Here is an 11486-nt window from a genome sequence, read left to right as displayed (position 1 = left end):
AAGAATGCTTCCTGAAGTCCACGATCAGCTCAACTGTCTTGAGAGTGTTCAGCTCCAGGTTGTGTTGGCCGCACCAAAGCTTCAGCCACTGCACTTCCTGTCAATACGCAGACTTGTCACGGTCTTTGGTGAGGCCGATGACTGTGGTGTCATCTGCAAACTTCAGGAGTTTGACAACCGGGTGGATTGAGGTGCAGTTGCTCATGTCGAGAGAGGACACATCCTTGGGGCGCCCCGCTGCTGATGGTGCATGCGTATGAGGTGGTGTCACCCAGCCTCACCTGCTATGTGCTGCCCATCAGGAAACTATAAATCCACTGGCAGATGGCAGACAAGAGGCTGAGCTGGAGGAGAGTATTTCAGGGATGAAGGTGTTCAAAGTAGAGCTGTATTCTACAAACTGGACCCTCACGTACGTCGCCTCACCGTCGAGGTGTTCTATGATGAAGTGCATTCCCATGTTGACTGAGTCATCCACAGACCTGTTTGCTCGGTAGGCCAACTGCAGGGGGTCCAGGAGGGGTCCTGTGATTCTCTTGAGGTGGTCTAGCACGAGGCATTCAAATGACTTCATGACCACAGATGTCAGGCCTGTAGTCATTCAAACCAGAGATTGCAGGTTTCTTGGGGACTGCGATGATGGTGGAGTGTTTGAAACAGGATGGTACTTCACACAATTCCAGATCTGTGTGAAGACTGGCACGAGCTGGTCCGCGCAGACTTCTGAGGCAGGATGGGGACAAGGTCTGCGCCCGCCGCTTTGTTGATCTTTTCTTATTTGAAGATACGTCTCACATCCTATTCTTGGACGGTCAATGCAGAAGGTGGAGTCAGAAGTGTGATGGTGGTCGCTGGTGCGTGAAAGTGTCCTTTTCAAATCTGCAGTAGAAGGTGTTCAAGTCGTCAGCTAGTCCTTTATTGTTCTCTGCTAGGGATGCTGCAGTCTTAGTGTAAATTGACTTAATGATCAAAGTATAATACACTTTACGAAGGATAACAGGTGTTCTTTATGTTGCCAATTAACCTGTGAACTCTGTATTTTTGGGAAATTTCAAAGATATTGATTATGAACTGCTCCAGGTGATGGAGGTTGCACAGTTGCATGCTGTTCTATAAATTCATTGTGATTGTTGTGCTACGAAGACAAGATGTGGCTTAAATTGGGTAAATCCCCACTGAAGGTACAAATGGACGTCCAGTCTGTTTCAGCATAATAATGTGATAGAAACAAATTAAAGATCAATGTTAATGTTTTAATAGTTACATAATCTCTGTACATATTCAAACCTTAAATTACAGTAGCAAACTATGACAGTGTCATCAGGGGTCAACATGATAAAATAACTAGATCTCCACGAAAGTGCACTCATTAAAAAGAATATGCCAGAATATCACTAATGTGGTATGGAAGGTTGACATGCTTTTCTGTCGGTAAATAAAAATGTTTAAAAATGTTCCCAGCGTGCAACAAATGTTGGACCACATTTTCTAACATCCCAGGGGTGTTTTCCGCTCAGCAGTTGACACCCAATCCGGTCCAGTGGTCAGGCACCATGAGGAAGTACTTGTCCATGGCCTCGCAGAAGCGGGCACGGTACAGCTCAGGCGACACCACTGTGGGCATCTTTCCTGCAAAAAGACAATATGGTGCTTACAGCTGTTTGAAATAATAGTATGTGTTCCATCCGGAATAAGATGGCTTTCTATCATAAATTAGTCATAAAATTTGATGTGATCTTCATGTAAGTTACAATAGACACTCTGCTTCAACTAAGACCACACAGACAATTCTGTTTCCATGTTCTTACTGAACACAATGTGGGTGCCTGTATATACTGTATATGTGGACCCTCGGCTTACGAATAACCCAGTTAATGAACAATTGGGCTTTTGTCCAAAGATTTCGTGGAAACATTACCTCTAGTTACGCATGACTATCGATCTGCGAACGGTCTTGGTATGGACGAAGAAACGACCCAATGTTTGACTACCACATAGGTTTAAAATGAAGCTCGCGACTACCTTGACCTCCCAGAATCCCAGTGGATTTGACAACCATCTCGAGCCTTTTATCCCAAGTGAAAGTCCTGATGTAATCTGTGAAAAGAGACACATTATGAGGCTGCAACAAAAATGATTCAACTGCCCTCGTTTCTACTTCTTCTTTACCGATGATCCCGACCACCAGCTGATCAGTGGCGTCATCGCGTCCCACCAGCAATGAGTAATCGATGATGAGGTGGCTGGACAGGAAATATGCGTCGCTGTGGATGGCGGCGCGCAGCACCGACTTGCAGTGCGAGCGGATGTACAGCGGGTTGTCGTAGATGAGCTTCAGCAGGTTCTCATCCAGCAGGACCACCTCGCAGCTCTCCTTGCCCGAGTCAGTCTTAACGTTGCGGTTTCGCAGCGACCCCTTCAGGTCGAACACCTTGCAACGAGGCAATGAGGACATCTCACTTTTTCATTTATGACACCAAATCAAGAATTGGCGCTCTGGCTTACTGTCTAATGTCAAAACATGAACTTTGTTGATTTCACAAGAACATCCAACCAGAGTTATTGGAGGTAGCTTTCACAATACTTCTTCAACTAAAAAAAATTACCTACAAATGTAATATTAATGCAAGAATCTTATTGAATTTGAATTGAATAAAACGAGATGAAGAAGGTCACTGAGGTCAAATGGAATGATGGCATCCTACTTTTCACCTCTCATTATAACCTTTAAAGGACTATTATTCTGGAGCAGCGCAAGAACACTTTATTTTGAATGATTTCTGCTCCACTAAACTCAAATGTTACATAAGTTCATGGTTTTGACCTTCACCAAACCATCCATCCATCCATTTTCTGAACGGCTTACGGCTACTACTACTGATGGCTTCAACTATTTGAATGCTCAGTAAAGTCAAAGGCGTTTTGTCAAATGGCAAAATGCACAGATGTCATCCTTAAACTATGTAATAGACACATTCTGACCTAGATTATGTATAAAACAGAAAAAAATGTTTTAGTTGTAAGGGCACCTCTAGATTTCAAATTTATTATGTAACTGTAGTGGAGGAAATAGCGGAGCTTGCATTCATAGTCGCCAGCGATGACTCTCGTGACAGGTTCAATGAAAATAAATGCTTTTGAGCAGACGACGAGCATCATGTCAAAAAAAATATACCTCCATTTTCATTTTCACCCACGTTCCCTTTCAGGTCACATTCCCTGTTAGTGGGCCAACAATCCAACACTTGGTGGATTGTGCTTCACAACAACAGAAAAGACATTGAAGGACGTGACGTCACCATGAATGCTGAGCCGTCCCACCCTATCAGATGCCGTGATATGGACCAATCAGAGCCAAGCTGTTTTCAATATTTAAAAGGCGGAAGAGGAGCGATCCAATCAAAGCACATCTTATTTACATGTCCCATATCGATGAGAAAATCTGTCGTTCTCAAATGCCAGGTGGAGAAGAATAGCTTGAGAAAGGACATGCGGGGCATTTCCAACAGAAATTATCTTGCATACCTAAAATAATTTAAAAAACACGATGACATCAGGTAGCACCAATAAAATAAACATTTACAGGACCTAAATCCAGACATTCCTTACCTGAGCCATCTTGCGTCCATAAAAAAGGTTTTCCATCACAAGCAGGTCCAGTTTCTTCTCAGTGTTGTTCTGAGAGTTCTTGTAACCGATGCGGTAAACGCCGAGAATCTTCGCCAGGGCAGTCGGCCTCTGTGACACAAAGTATCAGTCAATCCACAGAATACACATACTGTATATTTGTTTGTTTTGTTATGCATACTTTCTGTTGCACAGCTCCAGTGATGTAGGTAAAGTAATGAGGAGCAAAGTCAAGGAAGGACTGCACTTCCAGTCTGGGCATCTGCTTCAGGATGAATCGGTCATCTGAAACAGAGAAGATGTTCTTATCGCAGAGAGCATATAAAAAATAATATTAATCTAGTTTGTGTGTGTGCGGGATGGAGATAGAACAGGGGCGGGAAATTAACTTTCAAAACGGGCAAATGAGTAATTGAATGTATTTATCCATCCATCCATTTTCTTTGCCGCTTCTCCTCACTAGGGTCGCGGGCGTGCTGGAGCCTATCCCAGCTGTCATCGGGCAGGAGGCAGGGTACACCCTGAACTGGTTGCCAGCCAATCGCAGGGCACACAGAAACAAACAACCAATCGCACTCACAGTCATGCCTACGGGCAATTTAAGAGTCTCCAATGAATGCATGTTTTTGGGATGTGGGAGGAAACCGGAGTGCCCGGAGAAAACCCACGCAGGCACGGGGAGAACATGCAAACTCCACACAGGCGGGGCCGGGGATTGAACCCGGGTCCTCAGAACTGTGAGGCTGACGCTCTAACCAGTCGTCCACCGTGCCGCCGAATGTATTTATATAAAGCATTAATTAGTCTTGTTAAATAAACTGCTACTTGTCTAGGTATGTTATATATTGTTATAATTAGGGAATACAAATTTTAAACAATTACTATTACTCAAGATTGACAAAAATCATGTCTCAGAGTGGACAATTTTTTTCCACATTTGTAAAGTGTGCTGACATTTTGAGCACCAACCACTATATTAGCTGCAGATAGATTCAAAAATAGTTGTGAGAGAGGTCGAACATGTCACCATATATAGCAAAAATGTACACAAGTCGTAGCGCTCTTGGTTCCTTGTATCATCCACATGCGTGCACCAGAGATCCACATTTCTGTTTTGACTACACTGCGAGGGCCAATCAGAGACTGGACGGGCCGATGTGACATACGGGATGTATTTTGCCCAAGTCTGCGATGGAGCAAATAAAGAATGGACGACATCTTTCTTGCTCTTTATTACAAAAAGACAAGTTTTTTTTTTTTTTTTTTTTGTCTTCACCCATCATGGAAGTGACCAATCTACTACCCTGTGTCTTAACCTTTCCTTTTAGGTACTCTACCACACGGCCAGTAAAGTACAAGGTTATTGTAAATAAATATAAAAAAAGGCCAGTGAGCTTGGTCATGGTGACATTGTTCACGTACAGTACTCATGTTAGGCTAGTCGCTTTCATGAGCTGCGAGGAATTAGTGTGCTTCCTAGCTCCAAATCTGTTGCCAAAAGCAAATGGCTTGACAAAAAAAATTGTTACTGTACCAAAAATAGCATGTTCCAGACTCCAAAGACTTGTGTTTTGTACTCCTAGAGTAGAGTTAACACCGCAGCCATGCCGCTCTCTCTCTTCTCTATGCACAATAGACAATAGTAGGAATCATGACTTTAGGCAGTGGTCCGACCTTCGGTGGCATAGAAGACGGCTCCAGACTTTCCGCCACGTGCCTGCCAGTTGACGCAGTGGGACAGCGAGCGGACGAAATCCTCCTCAACACTCTCCAAGATCTCTTCGCGCATCCTGTGGAACTCTGCTGCGTAGTAGATGCGACAGTAGAACTTGGCATTGGCATCTGAAAATTCTAAACAGAGGGAGAGGCAACGACTGATTAAATGGGTAGATCCCAATATGTGGGAATAGGAAAATAAACAATACAAACTTACGCAGCTCGATGTGTGGATTCTGAGACTGCTTCTTCTGTTTATCCGCCACATCAGCGTCCTCTGCAGGTAAAACGAATGCGCAAAGATGACATCAATAGCAAGCGGTGGCACATGAACACGCAGACATAAACACTCACGAGGTGGGTCAGCTTCTATGCTGCTGCGGCTCTGCACGGATGACTCGACGAGCCTGGCAGGGCTGCCCTTGGCTCGGCTCTCTCCACTACTAGACAGAAGTTATTAAGTTGATATACACATAATTTTCTATATGGAACCATTATACAGGTTTTCACATAAAGGTGAATGGGACACACCTGTTGGCTTGTGACACCTCGTCCGCTCCTGCGTTGGACACCTTGGACAAATCATCCAGTGCTGTTTTGTACTCCTTGCAGCTGTGGATGGAAACGACAACTCATTTACTTAAAATAGTCCTTTAATGCAATGAACATTGGCCCCTATTCCATAGTTCTGGACTTAAAAACATTATCTGCAGAAAGAATTCCCGACTTTGTTGGTCGAAACCCTACTTTAGATATGACCTAGGTGCAAGAAGCAGGTCCGACCGTACTAGTTAACGTACTCCGTTGGTTCACAAGCAAGCCTGGGGCATAATTGTCGCCTATATTCAAGTTCTGTATGTTTTTTTAGACAATGGTGAAAAAAGTGAGGTTCAATAAAGGTGTGTAGCCTTGTTTTTCTGGAATAGATCACTGTAATGCCTCCTTGTAGAGGACCTTAGGCAAGTGATTTATTTACAACTTCAGTGGGGCAAAAAAGTATTTAGTCAGCCACCAATTGTGCAAGTTCTTCCATTTAAAAAGATGAGAGGCCTGAATTTTCATCATAGGTAAAACTCACGTATGAGACACAAAATGAGAAGAAAAAAAAAATTAAAATCCAGAAAAATCACAGAATTTATTAGCAAATTATGGTCCACTGTACATTCACAAATTTTGTGAGCTGTTTCTTAGGCTGATTGCATCGCTCACTTTTGAAAAACATTTTGGGAAGACATAAAATATATATAAAAACAGTTTTTGTATGATCGTGGCGTATCTCACCGTCGACTTTGATGGGCACTGGTGGTTGGAATACGGCAAACACCTGCCAGCCAGTGTTTGTACTATTTTATCAGGATTGGAAAATTGAAAAAAGGGTTTTGGACGATGACTTTAGACAGTCGTTCGATTTTGTGACATATTAAAGGCTTTTTGTACGGTCATGGGGCTCGGCTGATAGTGACTTTTTCTGTGCACAGCTTGACTCTGGATATGGAAGGCTGGACTTTGTGCCCAATTCTACTATTTTAAGCATCCATCCATCAATTTTCTGAACTGCTTTTCCTCACCAGGGTCGCGTTAAAAGTATGAGTGGTTACCTGAGCGCAAAGGCAATGATTGAGCTCGGCTCCTTTTCGCACACGGCGATGGGCACCCGCTCATGTTCGTACATCAGGTAATGCTTGTCCGGATCACTGCGACACAGAAAGTGATGTCACACCTTGGTATTTTTTATGATTAAAGCAGGCATCAAATATATTGACCTTGTCAATTTGTCATGATTTAGTTCCTCAAACTTCTGCTCAATTTATACATGTTTATTTTATACTAGAAAAGCATGGTCAGACAACAGCTATGTCTGACCAAACCTACAGTTTGCACTGGCTTGTGCCCATACACAAACAAAAAAATACTCTGTTGAAATGTGTACATACAGGTCTACAATATAATTACTTGTACATACAAATTATTAAATATGAATCTGGAAAAGTATGGTCATCAACGACCACACTGTATCGCACCTGACAGCTCCTTGATTTTACATTCCTATCCTGAGTAAAAATTTTAAAAAATAAAAATTGTTTTTAAAAACTTGCAATATAAAACACCTGGCAACAATTATGGAATCACTGCTACTCGAGGATGATCATTTAAATGTTTAACTTTGGAGGTAAAAGGGAAATCACGGATGTTACGCAATTCTTTTATTCAAAATACCACCCATCTAGCTTTAAATAATTTTTTTTTTTTTTTTTTTAAAAAGCAAGAAGGAAAACTGTTGTCATCAGTCACTATTTCTTTTAGACCCAGTAGAGGGAAAACATATGGAATTGCTCAATTTTGAGGAAGACATTATGGAGTCATAAAAAACAACAAAAACACTACAACACTAGTACCGTAATTTCTCGCGTGTAATGTGCATTTTTTTCCCTCAGAAAATTGTCAAAAGTCAATAGTGCGCATTATACATAGGCACAAATGGAAAAAAAAACGTTCATATTTTATAAATGAAGGCTCCTATCTAGTGGTTATGAAAAAGCTGTACACTTTCATTCTAGAATGCAACCCCCACCTAGTGGTTATAAAAAAAGTGTAGCCTACACTTCATTCCAATATGACAGGCGTACGTATGACTGCATATATGTACAGTTGTGCTCATAAGTTTACATACCCTGGCAGAATTTGTGAAATAGTTTTCTTTTGTTGTTGTTTTTTATAAATATGACTGACTGAACAACAATTATCATTAATTTCTTTAGGGTTAGTTTTGTTTAATGATAATGCTTTTCTGAAATGCTTGACCGTTTAATTTGAATCCCATGAAAATAAAATAAAATTTGTTTTACCTGGTCCATGTTTTCTTTAAAGAATTGTACCCATCTTAAAAATTATGCCTGGGTAATCAAACGTATGAGCACAACTGTGTGCTTTCTAATTTACTAAATACAAGTAGGGCTGTTAATTTCAAAATAAGAGCAAGTAAATTTAAAAAAAGGATTACGTGTTCAAATAAAGTTCTTAACTTTAAATAAATCTTTGAAAAAAAAAAAAAAAAAAAAACTAACAAAATACAGATAATACATGTTTTGATCATATGGGTAGAAGCAAAATCATGCATTGTAAAAATTAATTATACATAGGTAGAAGGGTTTACAGAATTTTGAGGTCAATTTTGGGGGTGCGTATTATACATGGGTGTGCATTATAGACGAGAAATTAAGGCACTTTGTTGCACCTCCTCTTGCTTTTATAACAGCTTGCAGTCTCTGAGGTATGGACTGAATCAGTGACAAACAGTATTTTCAACAATCTGTCTCCAACTTCCTCTGATTGCTGTTACAACCTCATCTTTGCAGGTTGGAGCCTTGTCCTTGACCATTTTCTTTAATTTCCCCCACAGATTTTCGATTGGATTGAGATCCGGACTATTTGCAGGCTATGATGATATTGAGATTGTCTTTTTTGCAGGAAGGTTTTTACGAGTTTGCTCTATGGCAAAATAGATTAACATCTTGAGAAATTATGTCATCACCAAACATCCCTTTAATCGATGGAAACAGAAAAGTGTCCAAAATCTCTATGTCAAAGTATATTAATTGAAAATGTAATGACTAGCATCTCCCTGTGCCTTTATCTGACATGCATCATCAATGGCTGTGTAGATTTGCATATTTTCTTCAGGCAGTCATCTTCATAAATCTCAGTGGAACTGCACCAAACAAAATGCATCATCACCTTGTCCAATGCGAATTCGCAATTCAGTCTTCTATAATGCATGATTGCTTTTCTGTAGCCCACTATTGCTTTGTTTTTTTCCGTTTAGGTGTTAGGATGGCGTTCATTGGCTTTTCTGTATGTAAATCTTATTTTAGGGTGCTGTGTCAAAAAAGTTGCATGATTGAAATAAATAATGTTCAAATTATGAACATAAATTTTATTAGCAGGGTGCAGCATAAACTAAAATGAACATTTGACTAGGCGTTCTTCGTAACCAGTATCAATATCAAACCTATGAACTCAAAGTCAATGACTTTAATATTCATTAATTATTGTTTCAGCTAAAAGTTAAATATAGCATTGTTAAAATAGATATTTTCAAATGTTTTATCCCATCAAACAGAACAAATTTAAAACGAGAAACAAAACAAAAAAACCAAAACATTTCCTTTGCCTACCCACCGATGAGACAAGGTTAGGATACCGTGAGACGTTTTTGTGAATTTTGTCCCAATTCATTGTTATGTAAAGTTGCTAGTTTGACCTTTGGTGAAGTTTTAGCTCAATGTCAAGCTTGAAATGTGACAGTTTCTACCTTCCTTCCAGTATGGTAATTTATATTTTATTTGTGTGTCTGTCATCAGCTCTTACGTTGTTTTGAAGACTTAAACACGAAAAACCATCAGTGCAAGAGTGAAACCCAGCGTTTAACTTGTTAGATGCCTCAATGTTGGCATGGACTTATTTTACAGTTCCACTCACCCAATGTGACTTGACTGAAGTTCTGTGCGGTGTAGGCTGAGGCTCGGAGCGGGAGGGAGCGTGTCAGACTTCTACAAATCGTGAAAGCCTCCTTTGCACAATATAATCTTAATCCAAGTGTTGCACTGAGGTGACTAGTCATTTATTTTAACGTAGCTCACACTTTTGTTCACCGCTGCTGTTGGGCACAAGCACGTCTTCGTGCGCGTTCTCCTTTGTTGGTTTTCACCACTTTATTCTTTGGGGTTGGCGGACTGTAGGCATCGAAACGAAATGATATAATTTGAACGATTCTGGGAGAACCGGAACGTTAGCCCCGGTTCCAGTCGGTTCTCAATTCCCAACCCTACTTCTGACGGGGAACAACAAACATATTTTACCTTCTTGAAGAATTTTTATCACTCTCTACTTTATTTCAACTGACGTCTCTCATGTTGGAGCCATAATTCATGTCAATCCACTTGGTGCAACAGCTCTACAAGGTGTGACCACTTTTATTTAACTCCTGACTAATTAGCAGATTTAATCTGATGTAGGTGTTTGTTTTAGAACCAAAAATTACAAGCGGATTCCATAATTCTTTCCTCAGAATTAAGTGATTCCATATATTTTTCTTCAACTTGCTCAAAAATAAAAGTGACCGATTACAACAATTTTCTTTCTTGCTTTTTGTTTGTGTTTCTTAAAGCCAGAAGGGTGGTATTTTGGACAAAATGTTTCGCTACATCCGTGATTTGCCTTTTTTCTCCAAAATGAAACATTTAAATGACCATCCATCAGGAGTGGTAATTCCATAATGTTTGCCAGGAGTTGTAGGTCCTAGTTCAAATAAAACAATGTGCTATATAATTTACAATGCATCCCACCAGACAGCTTGTGCATTTTTTATGCATTCAAATACAGTTTCATCAAAACATCAACACGTTTACCTCATGTTTGAAATACAATTCTATCTTGTGTTCTGTCGTGCAACGTGGTGACTGCAACACTCACAATGGAAAGGGAATGGAGTTGTAGCTGTTGCCTGGCAGGAAGTTTGCGAGAATAGCCTTCATGGTGGACTTCTCTTTCACCTGACTGTCAGTGGAGCCCAGCAAGTGTCCATCAAACACGTCTGGTGAGCCCAGAAAATGCAGAATATCTTAACACGTGATTATAGAAACAGAATTGTAAGTTTTAGTGAGTGTTTACCTTCTGGGATGCTGACAGAGTCCGGCTCCGTGAAAGAGGGGCAAGGCGTAACGGGCTCAGCTCCAGGTTCCCCAGGCGACAGCAGTATGGTGGAGGAGGAGGATGTGGAGGGCAATGTGTTGAGGTGACGGTCCTCTATTTAAAATGAAAACTCATTAGGTTTTTTTTGCTGAGCAGGATTTCACACAAGGTCATAGTCCTACCTTTGTCACCATTCTGCACCACCGGCGAGGGGTTACGGGGTGAAGAGTCCAGGGTGCTCTGTCATTAAAACAACGCGTCAAGTATTGAGAAAATTCTGTCGGTAGCTGAATGCACTACACTGACCTTGCTGTCATCAGCGGCAGTCTGTCGGTGGCGGCCCGGGCTCGGGGGGACCGACAGACGCTTGCGGCCTTTCTCCTGCTGGAACAAGTCTTGCAGCCTGAGAAGAAACCAAGAAGAGTACGTCAGTGACAAGCTTAAAAATGTGA

The 11486-nt window shown here is 41.1% G+C and overlaps 1 protein-coding gene across 8 annotated transcripts in view; it reads right to left on the bottom strand.

The window, feature by feature from the left end:
• Positions 1–1232: 1232 nt before the first annotated feature.
• Positions 1233–11486, bottom strand: part of pikfyve (phosphoinositide kinase, FYVE finger containing) — a 49547-nt gene continuing 39293 nt past the window's right edge. For 7 of the 8 annotated variants that reach the window (XM_061691192.1, XM_061691187.1, XM_061691191.1 and 4 more), the window contains 14 exons: positions 11341–11437; positions 11217–11274; positions 11014–11148; positions 10816–10936; positions 6942–7037; positions 5875–5955; positions 5698–5786; positions 5561–5620; positions 5302–5478; positions 3809–3912; positions 3610–3738; positions 2170–2431; positions 2023–2097; positions 1233–1629 (listed from right to left, as the gene is read on the bottom strand). In XM_061691192.1, the coding sequence (XP_061547176.1) occupies positions 1514–1629; positions 2023–2097; positions 2170–2431; positions 3610–3738; positions 3809–3912; positions 5302–5478; positions 5561–5620; positions 5698–5786; positions 5875–5955; positions 6942–7037; positions 10816–10936; positions 11014–11148; positions 11217–11274; positions 11341–11437 (1600 nt within the window). In that variant the 3' untranslated portion in view covers positions 1233–1513. The remainder of the gene's footprint in view (positions 1630–2022; positions 2098–2169; positions 2432–3609; positions 3739–3808; positions 3913–5301; positions 5479–5560; positions 5621–5697; positions 5787–5874; positions 5956–6941; positions 7038–10815; positions 10937–11013; positions 11149–11216; positions 11275–11340; positions 11438–11486) is intronic. The other variant, XM_061691190.1, reaches the window with a different exon arrangement.

This window comes from Phycodurus eques, chromosome 12 (genome assembly GCF_024500275.1).
Source record: "Phycodurus eques isolate BA_2022a chromosome 12, UOR_Pequ_1.1, whole genome shotgun sequence".
NCBI classification, from domain to species: Eukaryota; Metazoa; Chordata; class Actinopteri; order Syngnathiformes; family Syngnathidae; genus Phycodurus; species Phycodurus eques.
Note: the sequence above shows the minus strand (reverse complement) of the source record. Positions and strands in the feature narration are given on the sequence as shown.